This window comes from Perissodus microlepis, chromosome 3 (genome assembly GCF_051167445.1).
Source record: "Perissodus microlepis isolate ML-2025 ecotype Zambia chromosome 3, ASM5116744v1, whole genome shotgun sequence".
NCBI lineage: Eukaryota > Metazoa > Chordata > Actinopteri > Cichliformes > Cichlidae > Perissodus > Perissodus microlepis.
The window spans coordinates 29,606,682-29,622,533 of record NC_140463.1 but is presented as its reverse complement, the minus strand read 5'-3'; the positions used below and the strand labels follow the sequence as shown (position 1 = coordinate 29,622,533).

Sequence of the window (15,852 nt, the reverse complement as noted above, 5' to 3'; positions counted from 1 at the left end):
GACATTTTAAAAACACTTTGATTTTTCATAATGCTACTAAACAAACTCAAAATCACATATTATTCACTTCTGAGGAAATTGCAAATATTTAAGAACCCAATCTTTAGAGTCCAATTGAAGTAAGCTTAGTTTATTATGCATTAACAAATAATGACATGGTTTTTCAAAATATGGTTTGAATAGCATTGTTGAAATGCTCATATTTTTGGTGTAAATTGTCAGAAAGACCAGAAGAGACCACGTATATATGTTGCACTGTCTCAACATCAACAGTGATCTGTGCTTCTTTAAATATGTCCTTCCCATTCAAAGGTGCTTCAGCAGTTTTTCCTTCAGAGTGATTATTTTCATGGCTGCTCAGTTGATAGTAGGTTAGATCAGCAAACAGTGACAGCGTTGACTGAGAGTGGGAAGGAAAAACTCCCTTTAACAGGATGAAACCTTTTAGCAGAACCAGGCTCAGGGAGGGGCAGCCATCTGCCTCCCCGCAGCTAAGAAAAATATATCAGTTTATAGACAATATTTTAACAGTGTGACAGTAATTTGAAAAGAAAAACAAACTACAATATCTCTTAAAATACAACAGTGAAGCCATACAATAAACCTGAACAGAACAGATACAAATATTAATCATTTTATAACCACCCCCAAAGCCAGATTTACACAGGATACAACATACTCAAGTACCCTTTTGCACCAGAGGTAGTACTGTGAAATCACTGCTCAATCATAATGTTAAACTTCTACCTTCATCTGCTTGCATGGTTGTATTGCTCCAATTGTGACTTGGGGTGTTTTCACACCTGCGCCGTTTAATCTATTTAAATCAAACATGGGTTAGTTTTCCTCCTTGGTATGGTTCGATTGTCCAGGTGTGAACAGTAATTGTACTTGGTGTGGACCAAAACAATGCCTATTTGGTCTTACTCTGATTGGCATGGCCAGGCTCTGGCAGATGGTCTCGGTACAGTTCCAAAACTCCACAGCGGTTTGTTTATGCTGTGGACGTGATCCAACCCCAACTAACAGGTGTATGTTACAAGTTTGAACTAAAAAAAGAAACTTCTGTAGCCGTGTAGACTTTGTATTCTCAATCCATGGAGGTGCTGTAGATGTACAAAGATCTCTACAGAGTAGCAGCTCGCTGGAAATGAATATAAATTTTCAGTTTTCTCTCCCAGAACTTTCTTCTTGTATTTAAAGTAGAAAGCTCAGGGCATAAAGGTACTTTATGTAATTACCCTTTAAAGTATTTAAATACAAACTTTACTGCAGGGGACAGACTTTTACTATGTGGATTTGTTGCAATCTCAGAAAATTGATTCAGATCCAGATCAGATGCACTTCTTTGGATTTTGTTACCTGGAATTTTCAGCATTTGTGTGTCAAAATTTTCAAATCTGTGTTTCTCTTTAAATATTAATATTTCTTTTTAACCAGCCTGATCTGTTTGTCTCCTTGTGAGGTTTTAAATTTCTTCCAGGCCACTGTGAGAAATAAAAATGTAAGAATGTGTTCTTAAATGAAGCTTTCACTGATTCGCTGCACCATCTAGGGGTACAAAGTGCTATTACATAAAAAATTCAACGTGTTTCTGGTTCTACCTCATTATTGCAATCTGTTAATAATCTCAGTTAAGTTTGGAAGATTTTTAGATATTTTTAGACCAAGGGCTTTACAATAAGCACCTTCAAAGCTACTTTATGGTGAAATAAAGTAAAGCTGCAATGCTGTGTCTTCTTAAGTAGAGACTTAAAGGTGTGCATCACATTATAAATTGAAATGTCCCATATGTGAAACTTTTAGCCTGCAATTATAACAATAATAAAAAAAATCTCATCAGGATATTTGGGTATCCTCTGTTGTGTTGTTTTAATTTTTATGTGTGTGTCTTTTAAAGTCTGAACTGTAACATCACAGTTTGGTTTTTGTCCCACTCAGTCACCTGACATGTTGTCGTCCCTCAGAGGATGCTGTGTTCCTGAATGATGAGATGGAGAGGGAGGAGTGTGTGATGACCGAGATGGGGATCATCTATCATGGTTTCTATGATGACATTGCTGAGACTGACTGGAAATATGGACAGGTCAGAGAAAACCAGACTGAGGCTCTTCAGGACTTATTTACCAGTTGTCTTGTGACTGACCTGAGGGTTTTTATGCCTAGTTCAGGGGTCGGCAACCTGCGTCTCCGGAGCCGCATGCGGCTCTTTAGTCCTTATAGTGCGGCTCCGCGTGGTTTGGGAAAATAAATTAGAAGTATTTAGCTGAAGTGTATTTTATTTATGTTAGTTCTTTTTTAACTTGTAGTTCTAGAAATGTAAAAATAAAATTATATTCTATTATTTTTTCATCGCTCAAAATAAGCGTCATACCCGCCAAAACGCCATGCATTTATCGAGACTTTCAACCCCAAGTAGGCTAATTATGGATCTTCGGATCCACATTATGTCAGCAGCTCCACCATGAACTATGTTAAAAACAAACACCGCTCACGCCTCACAGATGACAGCTTACAGTCCTGCATAAAGATGAAAGTGACTTCCTACAGCCCCGATTTGCAGACGCTGTGCGCCGAGGTTCAGGAGCAGAAGTCCCATTGTAAACATATCACGGCAGACCCGGCGATGTTTCCATGAACAGGCTTTTCAGCATCTCTTTATTGACCACTTTTCACACACGGTTGCTGTACGCATACAGCCGGCTGTAGCTTTTCAGCTCACAGCCCAACACACACCAACACAACAGCATAGATGGCACAGACATTAAGGCGGCGAGGCGTGATTGCGGGTGCCGCTCAGGTGCGTCGCCTCCCCTGCAGCGGTGCTGCAGACCACGCTCTGCCACACACATTAGCCAGGTAAAATACACATTTAGGCAGAATTTTGCAAATATCTATTTTTAATTTTTTAGCAGCATAGTGCTTTTTTTCCAATTATTTTTTAAAAGTCAGGTCAAGGCTCCAAAAGCCCAAAGGCGATATAAGGGTGGTGGCTCACAACAGTTTTTGTTTGCTACATGGATCATTTTAGTTCAGCTGGGTGTCTTTCCTTTTGTTATATTTCTTTAGGAGTTCAAAATGTGTTAATTACATAAATAAAATGTAATTTTCTCTGTAGCACTTCAAGGATTTCGTAAGCAAGACACCTTAGTTGTTCACAGAAAGCATAAAGGTAAAAAACAATATATACAGTGTTATCTTCATTTTAGATGTCAAAAAGTATTTGCGGCTCCCAGTGTTTTCGTTTGCGTGGAAACCGGGTCCAAATGGCTCTTTGGGTCTTAAAGGTTGCTGACCCCTGGCCTAGTTCAACGTGTTCATTTCCCATTTAGAGTAAGATAGACAATAACGAAGGTGTAAATTAGAGCTCGTGTCCCTGAGATTCTCAGTCAGGTCCAACACTGTCTTTGTATGGTCTGGTTTTATTAAAATAAATAAATAAATAAATAAAATATAAACTAAGATAACTGCCAAAATCCTCAGCTTGGGGGTTTAAACAGGAAGTCTGCTGTTGATTACCCACCTCTAATTTCTCAAGAATGGACCATTGTCAGTCAGTAAATCTTTATTAGGGTATTGTGACATGTTCTCAGATTAATTAGATGTATTCAAAGCACTTTACACTTGGCAAGGTGAAGATGTAAGAAGATCAACCAAATAAAAGATTAAAACCTGCATAATTGTGTAATATGTTTCCAGTGTTTCTGTACATATATGTAACTTTTAATTTCATTTGAAGCAGCTGCTGTTCAGCTAGGTCGGTGACAGTGACAATTCAATTTGTAACTTTTATATTATTCATAATTGATTTTTCAGACAGTTTCATTTATAAACAGTGGAAAAAACTTTTCCTTTACTCTCACTTGAATGTGATGAGGTAATCAGGGTACGCTTGGTTGTCATGAAATACAACATACATGCTGGGGTTATACATTCTGTCTACCACACTGTCATAGCGGTCATGAGGCTGCTGGGTGTTTCGAGGTGGAGGCACCTTCATGGTAGCTTGGCCCTGAGTGAAGACACCTGTGAGGACTCGGGCGACAAACATTAACTGAGAACCATCAGCAGCTGGCTTGGAGTAGGTGGGTTGAGCCGAGTAGTTGGCATTTACAGCAAAGTAGGTCCCATGACCGTATACAGTTGCTGAGGGTGAAAAGAGAAAAGGAAATTAACAATAGATGATTGTATTTACACCGTAGTGACACAGAACTAGTTACTAGTTCACTAACCCTGCCTTTGTTACAAGTACTGTTTCTTTCATATCTCTCACCAGGTGTTCAAGATTTTAACCATGTAGTGGATTGCAGCATGTTTTATTAGTCCATACAGGAACATAAAAACATGTCTTTAAGAAATCAAGTGGCGTTACTCTACTAGGCCTGAAAAAAAATCCCAAAAGCCTTCACAATCACCTGCATTTTTAATTGTTGCCAAAGCCACAAATGCTTACCAACAAACAAACAAACAAACAAACAAACCATATCGGTTTTTATTGTTTTTCAGCGTTATTTTTTCATCGTTTTTATTGTTAACTCGGTGTCCCTGGGTCTTGTCCCGTGTGTTATGAATAAATCTGTTTTGTTTTTTTTTTGTACCGGTACTGGTTTTATTTTGTTGTATTTATCTGCAACACCTTAAAGGCCGGTCCGTGAAAATTCTGTTGGACATAAACTGATCCATGGTGCAAAAAAGGTTGGGGACTGCTGCTCTTCAGGTCCCACCACAACATTTGACTTTGGGCCATTGTAGCACTTTTCTTGTCTTTTTTTAGCCATTTTTTATTGTCCTATTGACCCAGCATTGTATAATTTTGAGCATTTGACTCTCTAGAACAGAGACGTTCATTGTTGACTGAATGACTCTAAGGTGCAAAATCGTTTAACGCATTTGGCTGTTAACTCACGGGCTGGTGATTTCAGACGACCCAGGGATGCAGTCTCTATGCTTAGAAGTCAAGCACTATTCTATTTTCACAGAGTTCTAGATATCTACCAAAGCAGGTGGAGGCATAATCATCCAGAGAAGAGCTGCTTTATAACAAGATTTAAAACTCTAAAACCATAAAGAACACCAGTCTTTCCATTAAGGAATATAAAGAATATAAGAAATAAAGAACCATTTCTAACACAAAGTTTTGGTTCAGTAAATGTGGACTCTATAAAAAGATTATCACCATTTTGTCCAGCAAAGCTCCTGTTGAATCCAGTTTTCACTATGGAGTCACAATTTTCCTGGGTCGTCCCGTGGTACAGAAGTTTCTCCCCTGCTCCTCCCTCCCGTGCGTTCTTATCAGAAATGTGCTTCTTCTGTGCTTCATAGGTGCGCCGCAGGTGAACGTTCTGCAAACGCTCAATCTGACATGAGAGAAGAAGGACAAAGGATTAAAGAGCTGCCTAACAAGATAATCCAGGATATTAATTACATCTGAGGGGTAGTTCAAAGTATGTCATCATAGTGATGGCATAGTTTCAATGGTGGATTGAAAGTCATCTTTTAAAAGAGGAAATGAATTTATTTGTAAAATGTGACATTGACTGATTTGGAATCAAATTTTAATATTATTTTATTCTTCCCTTTTCTATATAAATGTGTTTTATTACTGATAAAAGAAGTTTTCATATCACTGAATGTGGGAGTGAAGCTGTGGAACAGACTTAGTGAGGAACTCAAACACTAAGTCTGTTCCACAGTTTGTCTCCGTTTCTCGTCATGTTGTCAGTCTTCATGTCCTACTGCCATGTACCCCCCATGTGTAGTTTACTTCATGTTACCACGCTACTTAGTTACCACGCCAGGAGTTTTGTTTTGTACTTTCAGTTTGTAGTTCTCAGCAATAAAGCTGTATAAGTTCATGTTTCGTCTCTGGAGTCCTGCATTTGGGTCCAACCTCTGCTTGCCACACAGCCAGACCTTGACAAACCCCCTTTTAACATGTTGTTACTGATTATGATTATTTAGTGTTAAGCCACAATAGCAAAAACAACCATAACAATATGTGGACGCATAAGCAAAATCATGTTTTCGATGACATTGCCATTGCAGGATTTTGTTTTTTGCTAATAGTCAAAAAACAAAACAAAAAAAAAAGCCAAAGAATTGAATAAACAACTGTTATATTTAGTGAATCAAAATAAATAAACTGTTCTATTGACTAAAGAAGAATAAAGTAGAGACAAAGCAGCATTCATATTATAAACCAGGTAATATAAATAGAAACTGAAATGTTCCCTTACACAAAGGACAGCCACCCACCTTCATCACAGTTTTGGCAACAGTTCGTTTGAAGGCCTCCTTCACTGCCCGGTACTCTGCAGAGGAAGGCTCCAGTGTAACGACCTTCAAGCTCTCACTGGCAGCCATGCTGTCCCAGTACAAAGGGTAAGTAAAGTCTGAAAGAGACAAGCATATATAGCATATACAACATCAGAAGACACCTAGAGCCTATGTTGAGTTTTATTTTGCTATTTACTGCAAATCTTTAATGAAGCACGTAAAAAGAAAAAAGATTTTAATGGTATCATCAACCAAAACTTGCAATGGAGCCCGTCTGACAATAATATAACACTCCTGTTAAATCAACATGATCCAACCTTATCAGCTGATCTAGGATTTTCATACTTTTTGTTTAAAAGTGAACAGTTTATGGTTGCTTTCATGTTTCACAATGACTTTTGCAACCTTCTTTACTACAAGTAGTTTTTTAGTTTCTTTCTTCTCACCTCTCAGATTCTCAAGTCGCTTTAGCTCCATCGTCTGTCTGTTCAGTTGCTGTGTGGCCATCATTGTCTGTAGATTAACCTCCCATACGAGTCCCTGTGCGTCTTTTATTCCTTTTGTTAATTCGTTGTTTTCCAGTTGGTGATTGGCTGTTCTGGGAAGTCTTTCCCAGTTTCCGTTATGTGCCAGGATGCACCAAACAACTCGGAGGTACAAATCCTCCTCCTCCCTGACTCTCACCTCATTAGCAAGACCCATTAACTGACACTGATTCATTTTCTGCATCACCTGGGTGACCCCGTCTTTCAACCCACTCACTGTTAGAGTGCCAGCCTGATCTGTTTGCATGAATAAACCCTCAGCCTCCACCAGCTCCTTCAGCTCCATCATGTCATCCTGGCTGAGGGGTTCCAGTTCCTCCTTTGAGAAGGTGTTACTGGAGCACTGTGTGTGATATTGATGCTTCAACTTTTCCATGGCATCGTCAACGTCCTTTTTGGAAAGACCCAGGAACGTGAAGACAGACTGCTGACTTGTAGAGCTGATATGGAAACTGCTGAGGTATGCACTCACAGAAGGAGGAGGCTGTTGTTGCTGTACTTGAACTGGAAGTACTGGAAGTACTGGAAGTACTAGAACAAATCAGTAAAAATTTTCAGTAAAATAAATTTGTAATCAGTTTTTATTTTCAAATTCGTTTTAAAATTCAATTGCACATAAGATGTCAGTTTGTGAATATTTCTGTCACCTCTGTTGATGACAGCTGAGGAATACATCTGCATCGCTTTCTCTTTAAAAGCCAAGAAGACATCGATCTTAATCAGGATGAGACGGATGTTGGTGAGGGTGTTCATAGATGATGCAGAAGCCTTGATCCCTTGAAGAATGGCTCCTGCTACAATCGCAGGATTCAACCCTCCAGCTCCTGAAAAAACATCACTTGCATTTAGGTGTGTGTGTGTTTGTGTTTCACAACAAACTGAATGAATAGAAATGCCAAAAGAAAAACTTACCAGCACAGATGGCAGGAATTGCCACTGAACTGTATTTATACCATTCACAATAGTCAATGATATCACACACAAGTTGTTCAATGAGAGCTTGATCCTTTTCTCCACATACATGAAAAATAGCTTTACAGGGGAAGTTTCCAGACTGGGTCACATAAATTTCTCCTCGATTCACTTTTGCTGCACAGAAAGTGATGCAGGAAGCATGAGTGAGAGTCAGATAAATAAGATGAGAAGGTAAGTAGCAGCTTCTCTTTTTCTCACCTGCTTTCAGTTTAGCTTCCACCTCTGGTCCAGCTACAGTTAAGATGTCTTTGCATACTCCATCTGTAGATGACGAAAAGTAAGAAAAGTATATATTAAAGAACTTACAATCTGTCCGTGAAGGAAAGCTTGTGAAGCTACATGCTAATCTTGTACAAAGTTTAGCGTGCTAAAACGGCTAATCAGGACCAGGACTGACTGATTATGATGATGGTGGTTACTGACCTCTACATCATTATTACCATCCATTTTGTAAGTAACATGCTGACCTTTCAACTGGGCAAGTTGCACAGTTGATTAACAAATAGATGCTATTTGTTAGCATATAATAAAAATCACAAATGTCACAAATTCAGCCTACTGGTTAAATACTGATATATTTAATAAATATACTTAATTAGTAAGTGCAGCTTTGGATCAACTTTGGAAATAGCAACAATAATAAGAGACTACATGCCACAGTTTCATCTTAAGTTCCCTTTTGTGTCACAGTTGAATACGTATCTATGGAGCCCCGCAGGGGACATGGGAGAAAAAAAAATTAAGACGGACTTTTGCAAGATCTTGCAAAAGTTTTGCGAGATCTAGCAAAACAAACTCGGGATCTCGCAAAACTTTTGCGAGATCTCGCAAAAAATGTTTTAGCCGCATTCTTCGAAGCCGACCGGGAGGTCGAGGCACGATGTGCCGGGAGAGCGGTGTTCCTCCCAGCTGTAGCAGGTCTCGACCTCCTGTTAGCTTCGAGATGGTGGGTGTCAGATCTCCGAAAACGTCGGCGCACTTTTGCAAATATGTGATGTCTTGTAAACCGAGCAGATATCTGACATTTACACAACTACAGTCACGCCTCAAAATATCTTAAAAGTGTATTTTGTGACCCAGAAAGAGTAATATTACAACTAAGTAGCTGCCGCCATTGTTGGAATTCAAATTTTGCGAGATCTCGCAAAAGTTTTGCGAGATCCCGAGTTTGTTTTGCAGAATCTCACAAAACTTTTGCAAGATCCCGAGTTTGTTTTGCGAGATCTCGCAAAAATTTTGAGAGATCTCGCAAAAGTCTGTCTTAATTTTTTTTTCTCCCATGTCCCCTGCGGGGCTCCGTACGTATCAGACATTCTACCCATTTGATTCCTTAGTCTTGCTTCCTGCATACAGTGTTGCCAACTCCTCAGTAAGGAAAATCGCTATTGGCTGTCCTAAACGTCGCTAGAAGTCGCTAAATGACGTCATCGCCTAATTTGCATAATTGGTCATGCTAATGTAATTGTAACCTACGCTGTTGGAAAGAGTAATAATATCGTGGAAGAGACATAAAGTGAGTATAAAATGTCCTAAATGCATTTAGAATTTATTTAGAACTACAAACTAAATTTCTTTGAGCAATTATTGTTTTTTAATGTCACAATTCCAACCCTGCTCCTTTATCCAGGCTTGGACCGGCAAAAGTGACCCGAAATTGGCACTCTGGTGGAGTTACTGTGTGTGTGTGTGTGCGTTTATTTTAAATGTGTTTAAACCTTGTGATCCACAAAACAGCATAACAGTAAAATAAGATCTGACTGCGTTACAGTCAGTGCGAGAGCAGCGGCTTCGCTCATGCGCGATTCATTTGCAGTTTGGACGCATAGGTGTGAACATCTCCTGCCCTGATAGCAGCTGGGGGAGGACTATCCTCCGCCTGTGAGTGCTTTGGTACGGGTGAGGTGCCCACGGCACACCGCTGTTTGTTAACAGTAAGAGTGATACGTGCTTTCACGTCAAAAAGTCATCATAAATAAGTCTCCAATAACACCAGAAAAAGTCGCCAGATTTGTCGCTTGTCGCTTTTTAGAAAAAAAGTCGCTAAGGGGCTCTGAAAACTCGCTAAATATAGCGACAAAGTCGCTAAGTTGGCAACACTGCCTGCATACAGTGACTCATCAACCCTATTTCCCCTAATCAATCCAAATGCATTTATGGGAAATGGTACTCAAAGGTAAGTCAAAGGTTAATCCCTGCCAAACCTGCTTGGCTGGAGATCAAACATTTCTCATGCCAGGTTGACACCACAGGCAGTATACCAGTTCACCACGTCACCTCTGTTCCCTGCCAGACTGTTATTGACTCACTTATCTTTGTTACAGTTTGATAATCTGATTGCTTTCCATCGCCTGTGCCTCAGAGTTTTGGATTGCCATCCACTAAGACTAATATGCATATTATGCGTAATATACACTATATTTCACTATGTGAAACTATAATCATGATAGGTATGAGATCCAAAATACAACAAATTATCTAGTGTTGCAGCTCCATATGCATTACAAATTGTCAAACTGTCAGTTATGCTCTTCATAAGTATATAGTGAGGTTTTTAGCTAATCTAAGAGGCTTGCTAATAATGCTAGATAAAAACTTCAAAGATTACAATCATATGGGCATCCCTATATCTGTGCAGATTTTCATGAAGAGCGGTTTTCCTTTGTCGTCCATAGAGAGCTATGCTACCACTGTGGCTAAAAATAACTTCAAAGTTACATCATGGGCCTCCTGCTCACTCCGCCTTCCTGCCTTCATATGCATCCTCGGTTTCACCTACCAAGGTTAAAATTTTGGAAATCTGTTGTGTTCACCACAGCATCTGTAGTCTCATTAGTGATGTCACCAAACACCACATGTAGTTTAACTCCACTTCCCACTGTTATGACGATGTCATCTAGGTCGCTGGTGAGGGACCTGAAGATTGCTGAGAGGAAAAAGACCACACATTAGATTTTGTTTGAAATTTAATCTGATGACTGAGGATGCTGATGAAGATGGTAAAATATGACACTGGCTGAATGCTTTTTATCTCCTCACTTTACATACTGAAGACAGTCTGAGTAGTGCAAGTTTACCTTGGCCTCCCTGGTTCATATTTAAGCTGAGCTGTTTGTAGACATCGTGGTAGCACTGTAGATAAAAACACAAGAATAACAACATAAATAATTGATGCATGGTCAGGACAGCCCTGTTCTTGTTTTTTAAAGTGTTTTATAAATAAAGTATGATATGCATGTTACATATCAGATCAGGACATATCGATTGACACTGACCGCCTCAGAATCAGGGTAGCCAGGTTTAATCACAATGTGGATGTTTGTAAGAGAGCCAGAGGATGCAGATAATCCAAACTGGTGAATGATGTCGGTCAACACTTGAATGGCTTCTCTCAGCGGGTATTGTAAAACAATTCCTGGCCCAATGATTGGAATGGCCACTGAACCCAAATTCAGCTGTGCACAAAGCTCCAGACACCTCTTCAGACCGTTACCAAGAGCCTGCAAATCAAAAGTTATATATTTTTAACTATGTTTTTCAAACTCTTGGATTGCACACTGCAACTAACAGAGGACACATGGAAAACTGTGAGGCTGCACAAAAAGTTCAATTTGGTTGTATAAGACTTCTCTTGCAGTTATCTGGTTGGTACATTAATGCTTTCGCTTTTCAATTAAATTAAGAAATATTTTATTATATATTTTTTTTGTCTCGCTTCTACTTTTGCACATACACGTAGATATCATCTGATTATTCCAATTAATACTTTCATCTATGTACAGCTATAAAGTGCATTTCAATGGTTTTCTGAAGGTAAATTAAATATGAATTAGCTCTTATCCATCACCAGAAGTGTTAATAAAAGTCATTAATTTTACCTGAACACTCTTTCCTCTTACTCCGTCCCAAGGCAAGCACTCAATGAAGAAAATCTTGGAGCAGCCCAGAGATGGAGGTGCATCAACCATCTGAACATCACCAGGGGCGAGGGCACAACTGGCTAAGACTGAATCAAACGTTAACTTTAATATATTCCCAGCTTTGGCCAACAAACTGTTGCCAATATTTGTAGAAGTCAGCTGCTTGTTGAGCATGGGGACCACCAGAACATTTGCCTGCAGAATTAATATTGAATAACATGAATATTGATATTTTATTTGGGGACTATGGGAAATAGAATTGAATGGAAATAATCAAACCTGTTCATTTTCTAAACTGCTGAGTTTGATCTTCAGGTTTGTTCTGTTGATTGCAGAGTTTCCAGCTGTGCTGTACATGCTGCTGCTGTAGCTGAGAGATCTAGGTGTATCACTGAGTCTGCTGGTGTTTCGTGGTCTTTGCACGTTTCGGGTGGCTGCAGTTTGCTTCTCTCGGATAATGACGTGACAGGAGCTCTCTATCAGCTCTTTAGTCACTTTACCCTCTTCCTGGAAGTACTGCTGAGCCCCTGGTCCATCTAGAGTCAAAGTGTCTACTATCAGACTGTCTAGAGTTGATGTTAGGGCCTCCTTGGCCTCCTGAACATGATATCGAGGACCAGACACAAACACACAAGGATTTGGAAAATGTGAGGCTTGTAAGGTCACCTTGGTCTGCTTCACGCCAATCAAGTCTAGGATTTTATTAAAACAGTCGACCATTTCAGGATCAAGCAGATTGATGGTTTCTTGAGTTGAAACTTGATTCAACTGGAAGTCATGAAGAACTTCATTGAGCTTGGCCACATTGTCACTGTAGCCCACCAGTTGGACTTTGGTTGTTGAGGTTCCACTGGCGCCTGGCATGTAGCTGATGTCCACTCTGAACTCTCTACTGTTTGCCTCGTTCTTGGCTTTCGTCAGAATTTCTTTCAACCTGTTGAGATCTATTGCACCCTGCAGCTGTACAGTGGCCACTTTAAGGTCTCTCATCACTGCTGCCTCGGCCTCATTCAGAGCATCAGAGGACAAACTGGACAGAACCAGATCTGAGCCCACCTCAAAGAAAACAGGGTTTCTGAGGCTCTGCTGGAAGCGAGTTTGGTATTTTGGGATGGCATCACTGGTCTTCATGAAGATAAGCAGAGCTGTAGGGAACTTAACTCTCTTCTCTTTTATGTTCTTAATCAGTTCATCCAGTTTTGTAGCTCCTGACTGCACCTCTTTGTCAGGGCCCTCCAAAGTGATCATGGCACTACCTCTGATGATTGTAACCTCTGGACAATTAGCACGCATTTCTCGATTGAACTCTTCTTCTATGAGCTTGAAGTTCTTCTCCACAATTGGCACTTCCTTTTTGGTGGGTAGGCTTTTTTCCAGAATTGCAATCTTCTCCTTCATGGCATCAACCTCTCCCACAACCACAGCATAGCCACTCTCTGTGTAAACTTTGATATCATCTGTCTTAAAGGCCGAGTCCTGCAGTACCATTTTCACCTGTTTTGGCTCAAGCACATGATAGCAGTTGTAGCTCTCAGTGAGCCGAATGAAGACCTGATCCACTTGACACTCCCATTTCTCTGCAGCACCACCAAAACCTCCTCCTGGACCCTTGTCAACCTCCCCTCTAACCAAAACTTCTTCTTCATCAAAATTTAGCTCCACTGTGCAGCCGATTGACGACAGTTGTTTTTCAAAAAATTTGTATGCTTTACAGTTGTCTCTCAGGAAAAACAGCAGGAAAACATCTATCCTGAAAGTCTTCTCAAGACCCTTTATGTTTGGGTTTCTAGAGCTCTGAAAGAGGGAAAGAAAAAAAAATCTGTCAATTTATGATATACGATAGGCTACTTATTGTAAACAGTGGGAGTGTACCACATAGGCCTGGGCAGTAAGTCAAAAATGAATCACAACCCTCATTCAGAACCTCTAATTGACGTAATCTTCACCATGTCTGTTTTTTTTTATTTCTTTTTACTTTAAATCTATTAATACTCCATCCAATATGTGCCATCTCTGCTATGTCCAGTCCGTTGCCCCAATTCACACTGTGCGACACTGTGTTAGAACAAAAATATGCTACAGGCCTGTTTCTAAAACAGTCTGGGTATTTGTGTATAATGTAAAGGAAAGCAGAATGCAATGATTGGTGAATAATTTAAAACACAATGTTCAGGTTTTTTATCTGTGTGCTAGCAGGGTGCAGTCTCCATGGATTTCACAAAGAATTTAATATTTTGTTCACTCTGGCCACTATATTAGGTAAATCTCTTTAAGCGTATTAATACATAAGGATAATCAGCCAATCACATGCAACTAACAATATAGACATGGTCAAGAGGATCTTCTGAAGTTCGAACTGAGCATCAGAATGAAAAATAAATTTGGGCTGCTTTGATTTATTTCTACTGGGATTTTCCCACACAACCATCTCCAGGGATTACAGAGAATGGAATGAAAAAGAGAAAATATCCAATTCTCTGCATGAAAACGTCTTCTTGATGTCAGAGGTCAGAGGAGAATGGCCAGACTGCTTCGAGTTGATAGGAAGGAAACAGTAACTCAAATAACATCACAACATTATAATAAAAATTTAACAGCAAAGATTTAAAGCGGCACTGAAGTCTTCCCTGTTACTCTCAAGGTGTACTTAATAAAGTGTCCAGTGAGAGTGTTACCATCTGGCTTTTTATGACCTATGTTTTTAAAAACAGTATCTTTGATGGTATGGAGATGGAGTATCATACATGGCACTGGTTTCTTCCTTATCTACAAAGGCTTTAATGCAAAATAGTGTATAAAGTTTTTGTATTTGTATCTACATACTGTGCCGTCCACATGATGAATTTTTCAGGGAAGGCTTTCTTATTTAAACACTGCTAAACGACACTGTATATTTACACTCTGTATTAACAGCAAGACTCAGAAGTGAAAGAAACCTGAGAACTGTCAGCCACTGAAAACACTGAGGCACAATGAAATGAAAACTATAACAAAGAGGGCCCGGCAAAAGTGGAGCAAACACACAGTTCTCTATATTTGTCCCTGACGTCAAATTTAATGATCATGTATTTTTTTTTTTTTTTTAAAAAAGGACTGTTTTACTATTTAAAATGTATTCTTTGCAGTACTTACAGTGTCTTTCAAATATTTTATAATCATCTGTTTTTGTCAATATTGTCCTCAGCTGTCCAACTTTCCCTGGAGGTTAACTCACTCCTTTTAAACTGATTTGGCCACATTATTCTGGCACTCAGTTTTTACTGTAACCAAAAGTCATGTTTGAAAGTGCAGTAAACTGTACCAGTGATTGGCTTGGCGATGGCTGGTCAGAGGTCTGTGGTGAACTTGTCCGGCTCACGGTCAGCTGCACTTCTCCACTAGGAAGAGTTATGGTGTGAAACTTCCTCTGCAAAACTCTCTCTTGATCTGGAAAACATCCATAGACAGTCACTGAAACAGCCTGAATTTAAACACAAATCTAAAAAAATATTTTACAAATAACTGACTGTCCTACCTTCTTTTAACTTGAAACAGATTTTATAAACTCTTCCTCCGAGTTTTTCAAGATTTCCACAGTCGCCACCCCCGGAGTCTCGCCTTTTCTGAAAGTATCTCCTCACTTTCTCCTTCTCTCTGTCTGTAAAGTCAGTGGCTTCAAAAAACAGTGGATACTGATATTCATCCATTTTATCTGCAATTCTACACTAACAAGAGAACTTTAAGCCCGTCAAACACTTGTTTGTGTCGCTCTGTCACGGCCTGTTTTTGTTTCACTTTCACTTTTAAAGTATCACATCCTGGTGTTTACACTCCCACACCCAGCAATGGAAAAAGTCCGCATTTAATTCTCAGGGGCTTTTCTCGTCTCACCTGCTCTGCAGGTACTTTAAAAGGTGTTTCAACTGTCAGAGTATAACTCTAAATTATATTTATGTCTTAATATGGTTTTGGGAAAGACATTTTACCAGTAATTATGCTGACAACAAATTAGGGTTTCTATTTTATGCTTCATCTGATCTGCAAATATATTTCACATAAACCCATCCATCCATCCATCCATTCGTCCTCTTGCGCTTATCCCTATCTGGACGCAGTGGAGCTGGAGCCTATCCCAGCTACCATAGGTCTGTAGAGGCGGG

The 15,852-nt window shown here is 39.6% G+C and overlaps 1 protein-coding gene across 1 annotated transcript; it reads right to left on the bottom strand.

Annotated features, from left to right (window-relative positions):
• Nucleotides 1–3,298: 3,298 nt before the first annotated feature.
• On the bottom strand, nucleotides 3,299–15,465 carry LOC146391044 (protein mono-ADP-ribosyltransferase PARP14-like). Its single transcript, XM_084923939.1, has 14 exons — nucleotides 15,228–15,465; nucleotides 15,015–15,139; nucleotides 11,993–13,507; nucleotides 11,672–11,908; nucleotides 11,069–11,293; nucleotides 10,871–10,925; nucleotides 10,573–10,719; nucleotides 7,995–8,057; nucleotides 7,734–7,910; nucleotides 7,469–7,645; nucleotides 6,723–7,352; nucleotides 6,256–6,392; nucleotides 5,177–5,357; nucleotides 3,299–4,146 (listed from the first exon to the last, which is right to left on the bottom strand). The coding sequence occupies exons 1-14, from the start codon at nucleotides 15,397–15,399 to the stop codon at nucleotides 3,860–3,862; spliced, it is 4,128 nt and encodes a 1,375-aa protein (XP_084780065.1). The 5' UTR covers nucleotides 15,400–15,465; the 3' UTR covers nucleotides 3,299–3,859.
• Between the last annotated feature and the right edge of the window lie 387 nt (nucleotides 15,466–15,852).

Excerpts from the sequence above, each read along its gene's own strand:
- LOC146391044 (XM_084923939.1), bottom strand. The coding sequence starts at position 15,399 with ATGGATGAATATCAGTATCCACTGTTTTTTGAAGCCACTGACTTTACA. Across the intron at positions 10,720-10,870 it reads TATGAACCAGGGAGGCCAAG|CAATCTTCAGGTCCCTCACC; the intron begins GTAAACTTGCAC and ends TTTTCCTCTCAG. Across the intron at positions 7,911-7,994 it reads GGAAGCTAAACTGAAAGCAG|CAAAAGTGAATCGAGGAGAA; the intron begins GTGAGAAAAAGA and ends CTTTCTGTGCAG.